The sequence below is a fragment of the Ochotona curzoniae genome, unplaced genomic scaffold (assembly GCF_017591425.1).
Source record: "Ochotona curzoniae isolate NIBS_2020 unplaced genomic scaffold, NIBS_Ocur_1.0 scaffold_274, whole genome shotgun sequence".
Taxonomy (NCBI): Eukaryota; Metazoa; Chordata; class Mammalia; order Lagomorpha; family Ochotonidae; genus Ochotona; species Ochotona curzoniae.
Window position 1 is genome coordinate 6,021,107 of NW_024467101.1, and position 18,031 is coordinate 6,039,137.

The 18,031-nt window shown below is 56.5% G+C and overlaps 1 protein-coding gene across 3 annotated transcripts; it reads left to right on the plus strand.

The window, feature by feature from the left end:
• The first annotated feature begins 582 nt into the window (after nt 1-582).
• GGT5 (gamma-glutamyltransferase 5) lies at nt 583-14,215 on the plus strand. Of its 3 annotated transcripts, XM_041003750.1 has the most exons (13): nt 583-1,026; nt 5,945-6,075; nt 6,267-6,362; nt 6,749-6,944; nt 7,291-7,448; nt 7,817-7,963; nt 9,443-9,579; nt 9,962-10,152; nt 10,506-10,612; nt 10,693-10,713; nt 10,791-10,942; nt 11,123-11,233; nt 13,952-14,215. In XM_041003750.1, the coding sequence occupies exons 1-13, from the start codon at nt 854-856 to the stop codon at nt 14,096-14,098; spliced, it is 1,767 nt and encodes a 588-aa protein (XP_040859684.1). In that variant the 5' UTR covers nt 583-853; the 3' UTR covers nt 14,099-14,215. The 3 variants fall into 3 exon arrangements, with proteins under 3 accessions (XP_040859684.1, XP_040859685.1, XP_040859686.1); XM_041003751.1 differs by lacking the exon at nt 10,693-10,713 and having other exon boundaries at nt 10,824-10,942; XM_041003752.1 differs by lacking the exon at nt 6,267-6,362.
• The last annotated feature ends 3,816 nt before the right edge of the window (nt 14,216-18,031 follow it).

Here is an 18,031-nt window from a genome sequence, read left to right on the forward strand (position 1 = left end):
TGCGTGTGTCAGAGGGGGGAGGGTGTAGAGAGCAGACCAAGGCCAGCGGAGCTGAGCTGAGCTTGAACCCTTGACCCATCACTTTCCCACTGCCTCTGAGCCCCACCCACCTCCATTGGGTCTCTCAGTGGTGGCTAGGGCAGGGCCACATGGAGAGGGTGGGAGATGGGGGGTGGGCAGCATGGTGGTGAGGCGTTCAGCCTTAGCCCCTGCCCCTTATCCAGCTCCTTTGGAATAGAACAGCTGGGGAGAACAGTCACCCCTCCCTTGCCGTGAGTGGAGCGAGGGTTCCTGGGTGCCCAGCTTCTCTGCCCGCCTCCTCAGGATTGGGGGAGGCATACAGCAAGTGCCAAGTCTTTGATATGATGGAATGGGTTATGTGGAGGGGAGCCCTGGCGCCAGCTCACTGGCCGTGGGACAGTTGGGCAGGGAGGGGGTTAACTGCATGCAACAGACTGCTGTTCTCTGCAAGAAAAAAAAAAAAAAAAAAAAAACTCCCCAGTCAGTTGCCTGGCTTCCTGCCAGGGCAAGAGCAGGGACTGCAAACTGGAAGTCCAGGCGTGGGGCCAGCTCCCCTCCACAGCCAGCACCCAAGCAGAAGGGCTGTGCCGGCCGCCCGCCTGCCCACAGTCCCCACTCTCTCTCCCGACCTGGCTGCCCGCTGCTTGTCTGTAACCTGTCTGCTGGCACCCACCTGTAAGTCCCTCTTGTCCTTCCTTGTCTTGCTGCCCTGCGTGCCAGTCCAGCCGCTGCCTGTCTTTGTGTATCTGTGCGATCACCCATCCCACCCCACTCATCTCCATCCATCCACTGGCCCACCTGTCTTCTCCTCTTTCCCTTGGGCCACAGAGCCATGGCCTGTGGCCGCAGGGCCACCCTCAGCCTGGTCCTGCTGGGACTGGCCCTGACGCTGGCCATTGTCGTGCTGGCTGTGGTCCTTTCCCGCCGCCACACCCCCTGTGGCCCTAACGCCTTCCTCCGCGCTGCTGTGGCCGCTGACTCCAAGGTCTGCTCAGACATTGGACGGTGAGTGAGAGGTAGGTGGAGGCTGGGTGGCCCTCAGCGGCAGGTGCTCCATGCAGAGTCTGTGACCCATGGTGAGGGTGTCCGCAGTGAGGGTGTTGGGGTACAGGGGGCACAGGCAGAGGTAGGGGTACCAGGAGGTGGCTCCAAGCCTTAGCACAGCACAGGTGTGCCTGGCGAAGCAACAGCAGCGTTGGCAGAGGGGTGTCTGTGCATTCCTGGCTCCAGGGCTCTGTTTGCACGCTGAGTGGGCGATGCAGATCCCCCCACCTCCCACTTCCAGGGGGTTGCTTATCCGACCTAAACTGGCATGGGACCCTGACTGGTGCCAGCTGTTCATGCAAGCTGTGCCATTTCTCCAAAGCTGAGCTGTTCTCCAGGCTGGGCATGGCCAACAGGATTCAGGGGTTCCGTACTTGAGTGCTGGCTGGCCTGCCGGCTGTATCGGTACACTGGGCTGTGTCCCCTTCAGCCTGGGACCACCAAAGCGTTGTCACCTCTCAGACCTAGGAAAGCTGACACGGCCACCTCCTTTGCACTTCGGGGTCAGGGCCCAACAAGCAGAGTGGACTGATGTGTGGCCGGAGGGGGTGATCAGGTGGAGAAGGTCTGTGGCTGGTGTGTGTTCCTTGGCCCCTTTTCCAGGAAGCCCAGCCCGCGTGGGAGGGAGGCCTTGCCGCTGCCCACTGCAGGCCAGGGCCGGGGCAGGAAGCCCCTCCCAGCCTCTTGCCTCCCGCCGCAGCCCTCGGCTCCTTCCCGCCAACCCCACTTGGCTTCCCAGAATATCAGTCATCATGAGGATCCTCAGTGCTTTTGTAAACCCCGGTGGGGACAGTCCTGATATGAGGCTGTTGTGTGGCTGGGCCAGACGGGGAACGCCGCTCCTGTGCCCCATTGGTGAAGCACCACTTTCTCTTTCGGGTTGTTCATTCATTCACCACTTCCCCTCCCAGCTGCCTCTCCAAGATGTGATTAATTTATTTGAAAAGCAGGGCGAAAGATTTATCATCCACTCATTCACTTGCCCGCCTCCCTGCCTCCCTGCCTCCCAGATGCTTGCACCAATAGCCGGAACTGGGAATTCCACTGGGTCTCCTGTGTGAGCGGCCCCGAGCACTGGAGCCATCAGCTGCATTAGCAGGGAGCTGGTTGGGGTGGAGGAACCAGGTCTGGTACGGCTCAAGCACAGCAGTAGCATCACATCTTGGGCTGCCACATCTGCCCATCATCATCTTTCTCTTGCTGTTTTCGTTCTTCGTTTCCTCACTCCAGACACCTGGCCATCTTGCCCTGCTACCCCAGCCCCTGCCCCCCTCCCCTGCCAGGAGGGCCTATTGTCCCCTGCCTTGGAGGGCAGCAGCTCAGGGCACACCTGATGCCCTAGTACCCTGGCCCTGCTCTCCCTTGGAGGAGTGAGGTGTGGCAAAGATACAAGTGAGGCTGGGGGTGGGATCTGGGGCCACCGCAGACCACCAATATACATAGGGCTCCAAGAGTAGGGGTGAGGGGCCAGTTGCCCCGGATGTCTCAGTGGGTTTTCTGTGTGTCCCTGAGTCTGTGCTGCTGGGGGAATGACCGTCAGGGTGCTTGGGCTCTCTGCCCTGACCTTGCTCCCTCTCTTTCCTGCCCCCCTCCTTCTCTGCCTTCTGTTCTTGTTTTAAGAAACCTTTCTTGGGCCCGGCGCGATGGTGTAGTGGTTAAGGTCCTCGCCTTGCACGCCTGGGATCCTACATGGGTGCCAGTTCTAATCCCGGCAGCCCCGCTTCCCATCCAGCTCTCTGCTTGTGGCCTGGGAAAGCAGTCAAGAACAGCCCAAAGCTTTGGGACCCTGCACCCTTGTCGGAGGCCCGGAAGAGGCTCCTGGCTTCGGATTGGCTCAGCTCCGGCTGTTGCAGTCACTTGGGGAGTGAATCATTGGATGGAAGATCTTCCTCTCTGTCTCTCCTCCTCTCTGTATAGCTGACTTTGCAATAAAAATAAATAAATCTTAATAAAAGAGAGAGAGATAGCAGCGAGTTTTTTTTTTTTTTCAAAGATTACAACATCAATGCGCTTATCAAATTCCAGCACTGATTAGGGCTTTGTGGAGGCCTTGGATCACTAACTCCATTTTTTGTCCTCATGACCTGTGCTATTATTTCTGGGTAAATAGAGGAGGCTGTTTCAGAATATTCAAGAAAAATATAATTAACATACAAAGTGTAGCTGGGGCTGGCACCATCAGCAGGCAAAGCCATCTCCTGTGGCGCCAACATCACGTATAGCTGCCAGTTGAAGTCCTGGCAGCTGTGTTCCGTAGCTGGCTCCCTTGCTTGTGGATCTGGGAAAGCATCAGGGGACGGCCCAAGTGCTTGTGGGAGACCCGGATAGAAAGTTCTAGGCTCCCGGCTTTAGCCTGACTCTGCCCCTCCCAGTTGCACGCATTTTTGGCGGAGGCAGGGGAGGGAAGTGAATTTATTTGGTGAATGCAGGATCTTTCTCTCGTGTCTGTTCTGCCTTTTGCACAAAGTGAAGGTACATAAATAATTCAGAGAAGAGATCCGGCACTTTTGTGGCTTGGAATGGAGTTGTTCTCCCGTCTGTGGTCTGAGGGCTTCATCATCCTCACATCCTATGGGGCCTTGAAGAGCTTGTGGGGCCTCTTCCCCACCGCCTGAGCCTTCTGTTGCCTTGGTGCTGGGGTCTGGGTGAGGTTCCAAGGCCGCCTGGCCGGGAAGGGGAGCGGGGGTGGGCAGTGGGAAATGAGGAAGGCTTCCAGGAAACTGAATTCATCCTTCAGGAACCCCAGGGGGTCCCCCAAACAGCGGGTGGCTGTTATGTTAGAGTGGGCCGCCCCCTCCCACGTCTTTGGCTTCCTGTTTTGCCACGTGACCTCTTTGCTTAACTTGAGCTTCCAGTAGGATGTGGGTAACCATTCACTGTGGTTCAGTGGGTTAAGACACTGATTCGAGTTCCACCACTTCTGCTCCAAGTTCCTGCTAGTGGGCCAAAAAACCTTGGGGCCCGGCACACGTGTGGGGGATGTGGAAGAGGCTCCTCACTCCTGGCTTCAGATAGGCTCAGCTCCACTTGTAGCAGCCATGTCGGGAGTGAATCAGTAATGGAAGATCTTTCTCTCTGTCTCTCCTTCTCTCCATAAATCTGATCTGACTTTCCAACAATAATAAATAAATCTTTAAAGAAAACTTGTTATTAAAAAATGATGCACAGGACCCGGCACGATGGTGTAGTGGCTAAAGTCCTCGCCTTGAACGTACCACTGGGATCCCATATGGGCGCCGGTTCTAATCCCGGCAGCTCCACTTCCCATCCAGCTCTCTGCTTGTGGCCTGGGAAAGCAGTCGAGCATGGCTTAAAGCTTTGGGACCTTGCACCATGTGGGAGACCCGGCAAAAGCTTCTGGCTCCTGGCTTCGGATCGGCATAGCATCGGCTGTTGCACTCAGTTGGGGAGTGAACCATCGGACAAAAGATCTTTCTCTCTGTCCTTCTCCTTTCTGTATATTTGCCTTTCCAATAAAAAAAAAATAAATCTTTAAAAAAAAATTAAAGAAAGATACACAAATTTCAATTGTTTATACCAAAACTAAGCTTCCCCCCAACCTGCCCCACTCAAACATTTATTTATTTGAAAGTCAGAGTTACAGAGAGACCCTCTACCTGCTGATTCACTCCCTCAAATTGCCTCTATGGCCAGGGCCGTGCCAGTCAAAAGCCAGGAGCTTCTTCTGGTTCTCCTACGAGGGTGCATGGGTCCAAGGGCCTGTGCCATGGTCTGCTACTGTCCCAGGCCATAAGCAGTGAGCTGGATCAGAAGTAGAGCTGCTGGGATCGGGACAGGCACCCCTAAGGGATGCTGGCACTACAGGGGGAGGCTTAGTTTGCTAAGCTACCGTGCAGTGCTCAAAGAACCCTCTTGAGCAGCTGCAGTTAATGGGGGAGGGGGAGGCATGGGACTGTGATCAGGCTGGGGAGTATACAGAAGCACGAGCAGCAGGGACCAAGCCTGGGGACCCCCAACCTTGGGAGATGAGGGAGGAACATGAGGGGCTCATGGGTGGAGGGTCGGGGTAGGATGGGTGATGGCCTGAGCTGAGCGCCACTGAGCCACGGAGGCGAGGAACAGTTGTGTGGGGAGGATCTGCCTAGCAGGGGTGAGGCTTTTGTCTGTGATGGGATTTGAATAGATCCCTGCTGTGCCAGTTTGTCACTTGACTGTGTATTGGCATGAGTCCTTGTGTTCAACAGTCTTGTCTGTTTCATGCCCAGCTAAAGTCACGTGTGTCCTAGGGCACAGGGAGGGGCATGGAGCCCAGGAGGCTTTCTGATAACAATAAATTGGGTTTGGGTTCAGGCAGAACTGACTGACTGGGTCACGGGCATCTGTGCCTAAGGTGGGCCCTGGGATCCAGAGGTCCCGTGGGGGTAGGGCAACAGAGAATTCAGGTCCGCTCCCTTGGGGAATGTGGTTCCCTGCCTTCTGCCCCTGGTCGCTGGGTTTGGATGCCCGTGGGGTTCCTAGAGGTTCTGTGGGCAGGAAGGCTGGGGTCCGCTGTGTTCTCCAGGGAGGGTTGGTGTGGGGGGTCCCCAGCTTGGGCTCCTACACTGCAGGGGAACTTCTAGGGAATCAAGGCAGGCAGCAAACTTGGCAAACTTGCTATGTCCACATGCCTGATAAAAGACAGGGTAAGTGGCATGGACCTTGGCAAACGGTAGTATGCTTTGACCCTGAGAGTGACTGAGCTGGATGCCAGCCTGCCCCAGTCTGGTGACAACAGATGGGCCACCAAGCTGTCACCTCCTCTCCCCCTCAGTGAGCGTAAGCCAAGCAGGGAGGCAGGGAGTGATGGAGGGTGGGATGGCAGGGGAGGGTGGAGGGGAGCCACCAGGTCTGTGAGTCAGGGCCTTGTCCTGTCCCCTAGAGCCATCCTAGAACAGCAAGGCTCACCTGTGGATGCCACCATTGCCGCTCTGGTCTGTACTGGCGTCATCAACCCCCAGAGCATGGGCCTGGGTGGAGGGGTCATCTTCACCATTTACAACGCAACAACAGGTTAGACCCACGCCGGGTGGGGGATGGGTTTGTATATTGACCGCACCACTGGGGTGCCCGTCCTGTACCCCTTCCTGATTCCTTGCTGTTGGATCCTGTCCTGAATGTCAAGACAGGAGGGGAAACTGAGGCCTATCTGGGCAGGGGGTGGGGGGGATGCCCACTGACCTGCTCAACTGCCCTGATTGCAGGTAAAGTGGAGATTATCAATGCCCGCGAGTCTGTGCCGGCCAACAGTGACCCTGACCTGCTCAACAGATGTGATCAGGCCATGCCGCTGGGCACAGGTGAGTCCTTGGAGGGGTCCTGGTTGCACCCTGCCAGAGCTGGGACTGAGCAGCAACCCACAGGTGGACAGTCTGGCATGGGATGGAGAGATGTGGATGGAGAACAGGTGTGGGGCCCCTGAGCTGTGGGGTGGGGCCCTTGGAGTGGGGAAGAGGAGACAGCAGTTGGTGGAGGTGAACTGGAGTCCATGTGGAGCTGTGGGCTTTGCATGGAAGCCATGGGGTTTGCAAGGTGGGACCTGGGTGGCCATGGTGGAGGGGCTGTCTTTGGGAGGTCTCTGTAGCAACCATGGCTTATGGGCAAGGGGTGGTACTGAGTGTGGCTGAGCAGCCACGAGGGCTGAGGGCAGGTGCACGCATGTGTGTGTATGTGTGTGTGTGTGCAGGGTCCCAGTGGATAGGGGTTCCAGGGGAGCTCCGTGGCTATGCTGAGGCCCACCGCCGCCATGGCCGCCTGCCCTGGGCACAGCTATTCCAGCCCACCATCGAACTGCTGAGAGGCGACTTCCGCCTGCCCTCCATCCTCAGCCAGTTCCTGCACAGCAGGTTCCTGCAGCCCTCACTGACCACATCCTCCTTGCGGTGAGCACCGATTCTGCCCATGCTCCCCGCTGCCCTACCCGTCGCTCCCGGCTCAGTACCGTGGGGGTTCAGGTGGTGGGGGGAGAGCCCATCACCCATAAGGACCCGCATGAGGGCTTTGCACCTGTTCCATCTCACCAAGAAGATTTCTGTCGTACCCTCCTCCTGCTCCTTGGCCCACCCTACAGGGCTGTAGGGAGGCAGATCTGTCCTGCCCCAAGAGACCCTGTCCTCCCACCCCCAGATTGGGCAGTGCTGCTCTTGGGCATACCCTGTGCACCCCAAAGCTGCCCTTCAGGACCTTGCCCCCACCCTGAGGCTGTCTCCCACACCCTGCTTCCATCAGGCAGCTCTTCTTCAATGGGACGGAGCCTCTGCAGCCACAGGACCCATTCCCCTGGCCTGCGCTGGCTGCCACCCTGGAGACGGTGGCCGCCGAGGGTGCAGAGGCTTTCTACAAGGGCAGGCTGGGCCGGATGTTGGTGGAGGACGTTGCCAAGGAAGGTAGCTAAGGCTGGTGGGGATCCCAACACTCTTTCCCATCCCACACTCTGTGCCAATGGAGAATCCTGGAAGTTGAGAGGTAGATCCTTGCTGATGCTGGTTGCCCACTGCTGGCCTCAGGGACGCTGGAATCCAGGGCCTCAGAGTCAAATTTCCCCAGTGGGAATGGGAGCCAGCCGAGGGGACCATTACCATGGCGACAGCGGACTCCTGTGGACCTGGGCAAACACATTGCTTATATCTGGCTCATGGGGGTGCTGAGCTTAAACACCAATGACTGCAGTCCACATGCTTGAGTGGTCAGGGTAATGCAGGGATCTTCCACCATGTGACCTGGGTCACCCTCCCCGGCCCCATCTCACCCCCAGGAGGCCGGCTGACCATGAAGGACTTGGGTGACTTCCACCCAGAGATACTGGATGCCCTCGAGATGTCACTGGGGGACTACACGTTGTACTCACCACCGCCGCCGGCAGGGGGCGCCATCCTGAGCTTCATCCTCAACGTGCTCAGAGGTGAGGACCTTGCCTGGGATGGAGTCCAGGGCTTCTGGGAGCTCCAAGACCAGCCAAGGCCCAGCCCCTTTCTTCCACAGATCAAACAAACAGGTGCTTGGGAAGGCAGGGCTCGTGGGTCTCAGAGCTGGCCGCTGGCCGCTGGCCACTGACCACACCCACACTCAGGGCTGGGGAAGGGTCCCACGCCCTCCTCCCAGCAAGTGACCTGGCCTCAACTCTACAGTTAGTGAGCTGTCCATCGTGGCCTTGGCATAGCCCGGTGCCCAGGCAGCCTGGGACTGTCCACAGCTGGCTGTGTTCATGTCCCTGGGCTATTGTCATAACTGCCAGAAACTTGCTGGCTTAAAACCACGGGAACTCACTCTGTCACACTTCTACAGACTTGAAACCTGATATCAAGGCGTTCTCAGGGTCTTATTCCCCTAGAAGAGTCTAGAGGAGGGGCTGGCAAGTGACTCCATTGTCTGCAATATTGGCCTCCCATATGGGTGCCAGTTCAAGTCCCAGCTGCTCAGCGTTCGATCTGGCTGCCAGCTAACGACTGTCCAGGTGCTCTCGATATCTAGGGCGAAGGCCGAGGCCGAGACCAGGAGCTGGGCACTCAATCCAGCTCTCCCATCTGGATGGCAGACTCCCAACTTCTTTGAGTCATCGTTGCTGCCTCCCCAGATCTCCTAAGCAGGAAGCTGGAGTCAGGAGCCAGTCGCATCTGAATTATTAGGCCAAAGGTTCACGCGGAGTAAGGCTCACTTGAAGAACTCACTGAACCCTGGATTGTGTAACATACATAGCTACTAAGTAACTAGCAGGTGGATGATGGGTACAGCGTGGATACTGTGGGCAGACATTTATATCCAATGGAATGGAGGCATAAGATTTTAACACTCAGAATAACATGCAATTTATTTTGTTGAAATAAACAGGTTTTTAAAAGTCTTACTTATTCATCCGAAAGTGAGAGTTACAGAGCAGAGAGGAGAAACAGAGAAAGAACGATTTTCCATTCACTGGTTCATTCACCGCAACTGGCTGCAACTGCCTGGTGCTCCATCCGGGTCTCCCATGTGGACGGCAGGGGTCCAAGCACTTGGACCCATCTTCTGCTGCTTTCCCAGGCACATGAACAGGGAGCTGAATGGGAAGTGGAACAGCCGAGACATGAACCAGTGCCCACGTGGGATGCTGGTGCAGCAGGTAGCAGCAGATTCAGGCACTAAGCCACCACGACAGCCTTCACTCTGCCTTTCAAGCACATAAATACCGTGGTCACTTAGAGGTCCTACTTCAAAGTCTGGGATCACTACTCCCTGTCGAAATCCTTGGTTGTGCTGCTTACATGGGAAGCTTCCACGCGCACACCATCTGGGGGTGGGACACAGGTGTATCTCCTGGGAGCTTTCCCCAACATTTACACCATGACACCAAGTGCCCCCCCACGTATGCCCTGTCCGCATGCACCACCCCCTTCCCACCCAGGGTTCAACTTCTCAGCGGACTCGGTGGCCAGCCCTGAAGGAAGCGTGGACGTGTACCACCACCTTGTGGAGACATTCAAGTTTGCCTGGGGCCAGAAGTGGCGGCTGTGGGACCCCCGCAGCCATCCGGAGATGCAGGTGAGCTTGCTGGGGGGAGGAGGGGGATGGGGGAGAGGCTCTCCCCAAGCTTGGTACTCATCCTGGAGTCGGGACTGGCAGAAGGGGGGGGGGGGGATTTGGCTGTGTATCTCACGGTGACTCAGGGGTGGGGTCCAGATGTGGAGCAAGTACAGGGGTAATTGATACCTTTGCTCCAGGCACCTGAAGGGTGGGCAGGACTGGAGGGGGTGGTCCTTTGTGGCCACCAGGTAAAAAATAGACAAGGCAGGGTCCCCCAGGGTGGTGGTGCGTGTGGGGGGGGGGAGTGGTGGGCTGAGGGCATCCCGCCCTCTGCTCTGTAGGTCCCACACAGGGTCCCTTACTGAACCCTACACCCTCTGCCTACCCTGCCCTCTCCCAGAACGACTCCCTTCCCCTGCTGGGGGAAGAGCTGGCCAGGCACACTCGCCAGCAGATCGATGGCCGTGGCGACCACAGGCTCAGCCACTACAGCCTGGAGGGGCCCTGGGACTACCGGATGGGCACTTCTCACGTGTCGGTGCTTGGGGAGGATGGCAGTGCGGTGTCAGCCACCAGCACCATCAACACGCCGTGCGTGGGCACAGGGGGTGGGGTCTCCTACCACCCCTCCCTTGCCTGCTCTGCTTCCCAGTGGCCTGAACCCCTGCCTGCCCCTGGGGACAGCACCTCCCTTTGTCCTTTGCCTGGGATACCACCTCCCCATCTCCGCGCCTGGAGTGGAGCATGCGGGGGCAGAGGGAGGGGGCTGCCTTCCCCAGAAAGGTGTGTGTAGGGGGTACAGGCAGGTGTCTAGGGGGTGACCTCCTCTTGAGCAGGGGACCCAAGGTTAGAGTTAGGGTTAGTGGAGGCAGTGCCCCCTCTCCCACCCTCAGCACAGGTGCCAACCCGTACACCGCTTCCCTCCCCCACCAACCCCACTGCAGCTTTGGGGCTATGGTGTACTCCCCACGGACGGGGATTCTTCTCAACAACGAACTCCTAGATTTCTGCTGGAGACGTCGGCCGGGCTCCAGCATCACCCCAGCTCCTGGTAAGAACAGCGCTCCCCCTCAACCCAGGACCCCCCGGGGACCCCGGGGATGAGGCAGGGTTAGGAGACAGGGAACTGAGAGGAGGGAGCTAGGGTTGGGCGTGGACTGCAGAGCTGTGCCTTGTGTGGGTCACCTGCCTGCCCAGCCATGGATGGGGTGGTCCTGGAGGGCGTGGAGCCGTGCCTGACACCACCTGCCCTCGGGCCCCAGTTCCAGGAGAGCGGCCCCCATCATCCATGGTCCCTTCCATCTTGATCAGCGCAGCTCGAGGAGCCAAGCTGGTGATTGGCGGGGCTGGGGGAGAGCTCATCATCTCTGCCGTGGTCCAGGTGAGTCGGGGAGGGAGGGGGTTGGTGACAGTGGAGGCAAGCGGGGGTAGGGGCTGGGGTGGGGGTGGGACCTGGTGCTGCTGCCTGCCCTGCTTCAGTGGCTCTGGCTGGCATGGGGGTGGGGCGCTATGCCCTCCCTGCCTCCTTCCCTTCCCTACCTCTCCCGTCCCTCCCCACCAGGCCGTCATGAATAAGCTGTGGCTGGGCTTGGACTTGTCAGAGGCCATCGCAGCTCCCATCCTGCACGTGGGCAGCCAGGGCCGTGTGGAGTTCGAGCCCAGCTTCAGTCAGGTGAGGCTGTGGTCTGCGTGCCCCTGGGCGGGGGCCAATGCAGGAGGTAGCCCCCTGCCCAAGGCCACCGCGCTGCTTCAAAGCCCCTGGAAAGACTCCAATTTCCCATGAGGTCAGGACTGTTCCATCTGCGGGGAACCAAGGGTCCCACTGTACCCCAGACAGCAGGGGTGAGCTGGGTGGATGTCAAACTTGGGGCCTTGGCATCTTGGCTTAGGATCCATTTAGAAGACTGGCAGCTTTTCCAGGCTGCAGACTTTATGCCTGTGGTCAGGGCAACTAGCTGGACCCCTGGGTTAGAACGCTGAGGGTCACAGAGCTGCCAGCATCCCATATAGGCACTAGTTCGAGACCCGGCTGCCCCGTTCCTGTTCCAGCCCTCCCCTGCTCATGCACTCACAAAGCAGTGAGTGGCCTGAGTGCTTGGACTCCTGCCGCCCACGTGGGAGACCTGGAGGAAGCTCCTGGCTCCTGGCTTCCGACTGGCCCGAGTGATGGCCATGGTGGTCATTTGGAGGAGATGGGAGCTCTCACTTTGGCCCCCAATTGAATGACAGCTCACTTTTACCATGGTGTCAAAGAAATATGCAATTGATGGAGACTCTGCTATAAAAATATATGTGCACATTATATACGTGTGTATATATATATGTATGTATGTATATTCTTCAAAAAAATGTTAGAGTGAGAGAGAGTTATTTATCTGTTGGTTGACTCCCCAAATGCCAAGAGCAGTGAACTTGACCCGGGTCTCCGCGTGGGTTCCTGGAGCCGTCCCCGCTGCCTCCTGGGGTGAGGAGGGGAGTAGGGCTGTGACCCCCCCGGACCCTCATAGGAAAGGCAGGCATCCTGCTAGGCTCGAGGCCCACCCCAGCCCCCGCTTGGAAAGGTGCCTCGTCATCGTTGTCAGCGAACGCCCACACAGCCATCCTGGTTTTTGCTTTCAGTACGATGGTCCATAACACGGCATGAAATATTCACTTAGGAGGCAGCAGGCACTCCTCGTGGGAGTGCTCCCGAGTTCACTGAAAGTAGGCGAGGCTGAGCCGAGATATGCCGTGGGTGTGGTGCATTCAAATGCATTTTTTTAAAAAGGTTTGGCTTTTTAAAATTTAACTATTTATTTGTGCATTCCAGAGGCAGAGTGACAGTGATAAGGGGGGAGAGAGCTTCTGTCTTCCCAGATGACCCGCAAGAGCCTAGGGCAAAGCAGTGAACCCAGAACTTGCAATCTGGAACTCTGGTCAATGATGCACATTCTAGAATTTTCTATGCGGAAAACCCTCCATCCTGAGGGGGAGGCCTAAGGTCTCCAAGAAGGGATCCCATCCTCCCACCTCTCGGCTGCAGGGAGGGTGGGTCAGTGATGAGCGTGGCCACGTACGCTCCCAAGGCCACTCCGCCTCCCCCCCACCTCTGTCCCAAGAAGTCACGGCTCCAGCCACCTCAGCGGGCAGGCTGTGTGTTATCACCTACAGGGACTTAGGACAGGAGCCCCTAGTTCTCAGCACTGTGGCTTCTAGGGCTGAGATGCTTCTAGAAGCTTCTGTGCCAACATGGTACCTAGCCTGAGAAACGTGGCTCCCTGCCTTCCAGGATGCAGCCTCTTGGAAGCCAACACTGCGGAGACAGGGACCTGCCTTGGGCCCCTTGGGACACCGACGGAGTTCAGGAGCTTGGCGCCCCCTGACCTGGAGTGGGGATCCAGAGGTTTTCAGCCTGAATGGTCTCTGGGGGGTCTGACTCCATTGGACATTTCAGAGAGGGCGAGGTGGAGGCACGAATGAGGCTGATTGCAACAGCTGTTTTGGAATAACAAGCTTTGGCCAATCTGAGTGATAATGAGGGTGATGTCAGTGCAAGACAGGACACGGCGTGCTGTTCTCTTTTTTTAATTAGTATTTTTAAAATTTAGTTATTTTTTATTGGAAAGGCAGATATACAGAGAGGAGAGACAGAGAGGAAGATCTTCCGTCTGATGGTTCACTCCCCAAGCGGCCACAAAGGCTAGAGCTGAGCCAACCGAAGCCAGAAGCCAGGAGCTCTCCCGGGTCTCCCACGCGGGTACAGGGTCCCACCCAAGGCCTTGGGCCATCCTTGACTGCTTTCCCAGGCCACAAGCAGGGAGCTGGATGGGAAGTGGAGCTGCCGGAATTAGAACCAGCGCCCATGCGGGATCCTGGCGCATTCAAGGCGAGGACTTTAGCCACTAGGCTACAGTGCCAGACCCTGTTCTCTTTCATTCTTTGTTGAAATTCACTTATTTTAGTTGGAAGGCAGAGTCAGAGGGAGAGACAGACATATTTTTCAATCCCCATATGGGCCCAGGGGCTAGGGCTCAGCCAGGCCAAAGCCAGGAGCCTGGAACTTTATTCGGGTCTCCCATGCAGGTACAGGGTCACAGGCACTTGGGCCGTATCACAGTGCCTTGCGGATGCGTGAGCAGGGAGCTGGATAGGAAGAGGGCAAGCCTCACTCCCCTCCTCCCCAAGCTGGCCCTCGATAGCCTTCTGGCATACGTGACAGCCATATTAGCCTCCACACGCACCCATGCCCTTCAGACCAGCTCCACTTGACACAAGTGACTCCATTTTGATTCCAACCCATGTGCACATTCTTTCCTCAAGTTGGGAGGGCCCTGGAGCTCAGCCTTCTAGAAACTTTCACAGTCCAGAGCCCCTTCCCCTGAACCCCTCCTTGCCTCCCGCTCACTTACAGGAGGTGCAGAAGGGGCTGCAGGAGCGTGGCCACAGCCAGAGCCAGAGGCCCTTTTTCCTGAACGTGGTCCAGGCTGTGGCACAGGAGGGGACGTGCGTGTACGCCGTGTCGGACTCCAGGAAGGGTGGGGAGGCTGCGGGCTACTGAGGAGACGCCCTTCTGCACTGCCCGGGCAAGGAATGCTCTGGAGCCGGGATCTGACTCCATCCTGAACGTGGCCATGGACTGCATGCAAACTGGAAGAGACCCGAACCAGCCTGGCAGGCAGATGGACAACCTTGGGGTGGGGGTGGGGTGGGAGGGGTTCCTCCCCAGCCCCTCCCTTTCCTATGGCCCTGCCCTGGCCCCCTTACCTCTTGGCCACCCTCCCCAGCTGTATATTTTGCAGTCCCTGATTAAAGAGGAGGCCGGACTCCAGTCTGCAGTGAAGGACAGATGGCAGCCAGTGATGGGAAGGGAAGAGGGGATTGGTTAGGGCCCGTTGGTGTGCGTACCACCACACCGCAGGATACGCAGAGCAGGGAACCAAGGCTTGGGGACATCGGGGCTTCAGCCAGATCACTCCCAGACTGGCAGTCAGCTCAAACTCCTCCTCCGTCTAAGAGCAGAGAAGGCAGGGGTGTGGCCTGTCTACTGGATTCTTTCCACTAAAAAACGTAAATCTGGGCCTGGCACAAGGGCTCAAGTGCTTAATTCTTTCCCTACAAGCACCAAGATCTCCTATGGGCGTCTGTTCCTGTCCTGGCTGTTTCATTTCCCATCCAGCTCCCTGCTTGTGGCCTGGGAAAGCAGTGGAGGATGGCCCAAAGCCTTGGGATCCTGCACCCGTGTGGGAGAAGATCCTGGCTCCCGGGTCTGAATTGGCCCAGTTCTGGCCGTTGTGGCCATTTGGGGAGTGAACAAATGAACGGAAAATCTCTCTCTGTGTCTCTCCTCTTTCTTGAACTCTATCAAATATAAACAAATAAATCTTAAAACAAAACAAAAAACAAACAAAAAACAGAAGCAGCTGGGATTTGAACCTGTGTTCATAAAGGAATGCTGACCCCTATCGTATATTTTTTTAAAGATTTATTTATTTTTATTGGAAAGGCAGAGTTTTCACCGGAGGAGAGACAGAAAAGAAGATCTTCCGTCCGATGGTTACTCCCCAAATTTGGCCACAATGGCCAAACCTGAACTGATCTGAAGCCAGGAACCAGGAGCCTCTTCTTCTGGGTCTCCCATGCGGGTGCAGGGTCCCAAGGCTTTGGGCCGTCCTCAACTGCTTTCCCAGGCCACAGGCAGGGAGCTGGATGGGAAGTGGGACCACTGGGATTAGAACCGATGCCCATATGGGATCCTGGCGTGTTCAAGGCAACGCTGTCATGCTGGGTCCCAATCATATCTTCAGAAGACTAATTTACTTCCCTAAGTGCTGCCTTGGCACCAGGCCGCTGGGTGGGCCAGTCTTTTCAGCGGATGGCACTGCTGTGCCCAATGCCATAGCCAGGGGAGGGTGGACATCGACTTACATAGAGTTCTGAGTGACCCCCCCGGGACAGGCTGAGGGCCTGGGAGCTGGCACTGTCCCCTTGACTGGGGTAAGAGGAGCTGCTTCGAGTCCCCTGACACCCAAGGGTGCTCTGCGTGGGAACACAGATGGGAGACTCGTGCAGGAGCAGGTTCCCTAACCCCAAAAGCTGTGGATGTGGTCTGGGAGCCAAGGGCCAGGCGCCCACCTTGGGAAGCCTGGGTCTGTCCCTGCAGCCTCCTCCCTGTACCCTGTACCTGAAGAAGCTCCAGGCTCCTGGCTTCACACTGACCCAGCATAGATGCTGCGGTCCTCTGGGCAGTGAACCAGCCCAATGGAGGTTCTGTCTGTCTCTCCTCCTTGCTCTGCAAATCTACCCTTCCAATAAATAAATAAAATATTGTATATATGTATATACATATTTTTTTCACATAAAAGGTCTCTTAGCAATCTTCTCAAGGAAGCGGCTTACGTGTCCACAGACTAGCTTCACCGTGTGCAAGCTCGCTCAGCCTCACGCATGACCAATGGAAACAGGGACAATGATCCCGCAGGGACAAAGCAAATAACTCCTGGCCCAAAAGACTTCCTCAATGAAGTTCTTCCAAGCACAGAAGGGAGAAGAAGAAAACAAGTGCAGAAACTTCCAAAGAATGAAAAATAGTGAACGTTGCCCAACTTCTCACTGAGAGGAGGTGAATGCGCCTCAAGCGGCGGTTTAACCCACTGGGCCCCAACACCGAGCTTGTGGATTCAACACAGTGTGCAGCAAGGATAACATGGTTTTCTCTTTTTCCTTCCCTTATTTAAAAAATATTTATTTTGATTGGAAAGGCAGATAAACAGGAGGAGAGACAGAGAGGAAGATCTTCTATCTACTGGTTTACTCCCCGGAGCTGAGCCGATCTGAAGCCAGGACCCAGGAGCCTCTTCAAGGTCTCCTATGTGAGTGCAGGGTTTCAAGGCTTTGGGCCGTCCTCGATTGCTTTCCCAGGCCACAGGCAGGGAGCTGGATGGGAAGTGGAGCTGCTGGGATTAGAACTGGTGCCCATATGGGATCCTGGTGCGTGCAAGCGAGGACTTTCGCTGCTAGGCCATTGCGTCAGACCCTCTCTCCCCTTTTAAAAAGATTTATTTATTTTTATTACAAAGGCAGAATTACACAGAGAGAAAGATCCTCCATCTCTTGGTTCACTTTCCAAACGGCCACAATGGTCAGAGCTGAGCTGAACTGAAGCCAGGAGCCTGGAGTTTCTTCTGGGTCTCCCACGCCGGTACAGAATCCCAAGGCTTTGGACTGTCCTCGACTGCCTTCCCAGGCCACAAGCAGGGAGCTGGGTCAGAAGAGAAGCAGCCAGAACACAAAGTGGCACCATATGGGTGGCTGGCTCTGAAGATGGAAATTTATTACATTGTGGAGCTGATTAAAAAAAAAATTGGTGGAAATTGGCAGGCTGGTTCTAAAATTCACAGGGGAGTCTCCAAGGGCCACAAGCAACCCAGGCGTCCTCGAGGGGGAAAGAAACATAATGGAAGTCTTACTTGAGTTGCAGCTACGGAGGACAAGCACGTGGGCAAGGTGGCGCTGGGCCAAAGAGAAATAACAACCGGCCACCGGGGCAGAACGGACTCATCAAGCTGCGACCGCGGGGACGCACTGTGCAGGGGGTAAGGATGCTGAGTCACCCCAGTGTCCCCGAGAAAAGAGGTGTACCTTGACCCCACCCCACCCCACGCGTGAAAGTCCATCCCAGAGGGCTTGCAGGTCTCAGATACTGGCAGCGAAGCATTTGCTGGAAAACAGGCACAGCTTCGCGACTTTGGGGCACGCAAATGTTTCTCAAGGCGCACAGGGAAAGTGCTAACGCAGGAGCCCGTGTTGCCGGGCTGTTCTTTCAGCTGCTGCCTGAGACCCCGGCATTCCATACTGGCGCTAGTTTCTATCCAGGTTGCCCCACTTCTGATCCAGCGCCTGGCTAATGTGTCTGGGAGGACAGCAGAAGATGGTCCAAGTCCTTGGGCTCCTGCAGCCATGTGTGAAGACCCATAAAAAGTTCCTGGCTCAGGCCTGGCATGATGACTCAGCAGTTAACTCCTCACATTGCAAGCGCCGAGATCCCACATGGGCACTGGTTCGTGTCCCGGCTGCTCCACTTCCCATCCAGCTCCCTGCTTGTGGCCTGGGAAAGCAGCTGAGGACGGCCCAAAGCCTTGGGACCCTGCACCCACATGGGAGACCCAGAAGAAGAGGCTCCTGGCTCCTGGCTTCGGAGTTGGCCCTGGTCAGGACAATGTGGCCATTTTGGAGAGCGAACCAGCAGATGGAAGATCTTTCACACTCTCTCTTGGTTGTTCTGTTGTTCAAAGAAATAAATATTTATTTTTAATATTTATTGTTTATTTCTACCAGAAAGATTTTGCAGAGTGAAGAAGAGATAGAGGAAGATCTTCCATGTGCTGATTCACTCCCCAAGTGGCCACAATGGTCAGAACTGAGCCAACCCGAAACCAGGAGCCAGGAGCTTCCACTGAGTCTCCCAAGCGGGTGCAGGGTCCCAAGGCTTTGG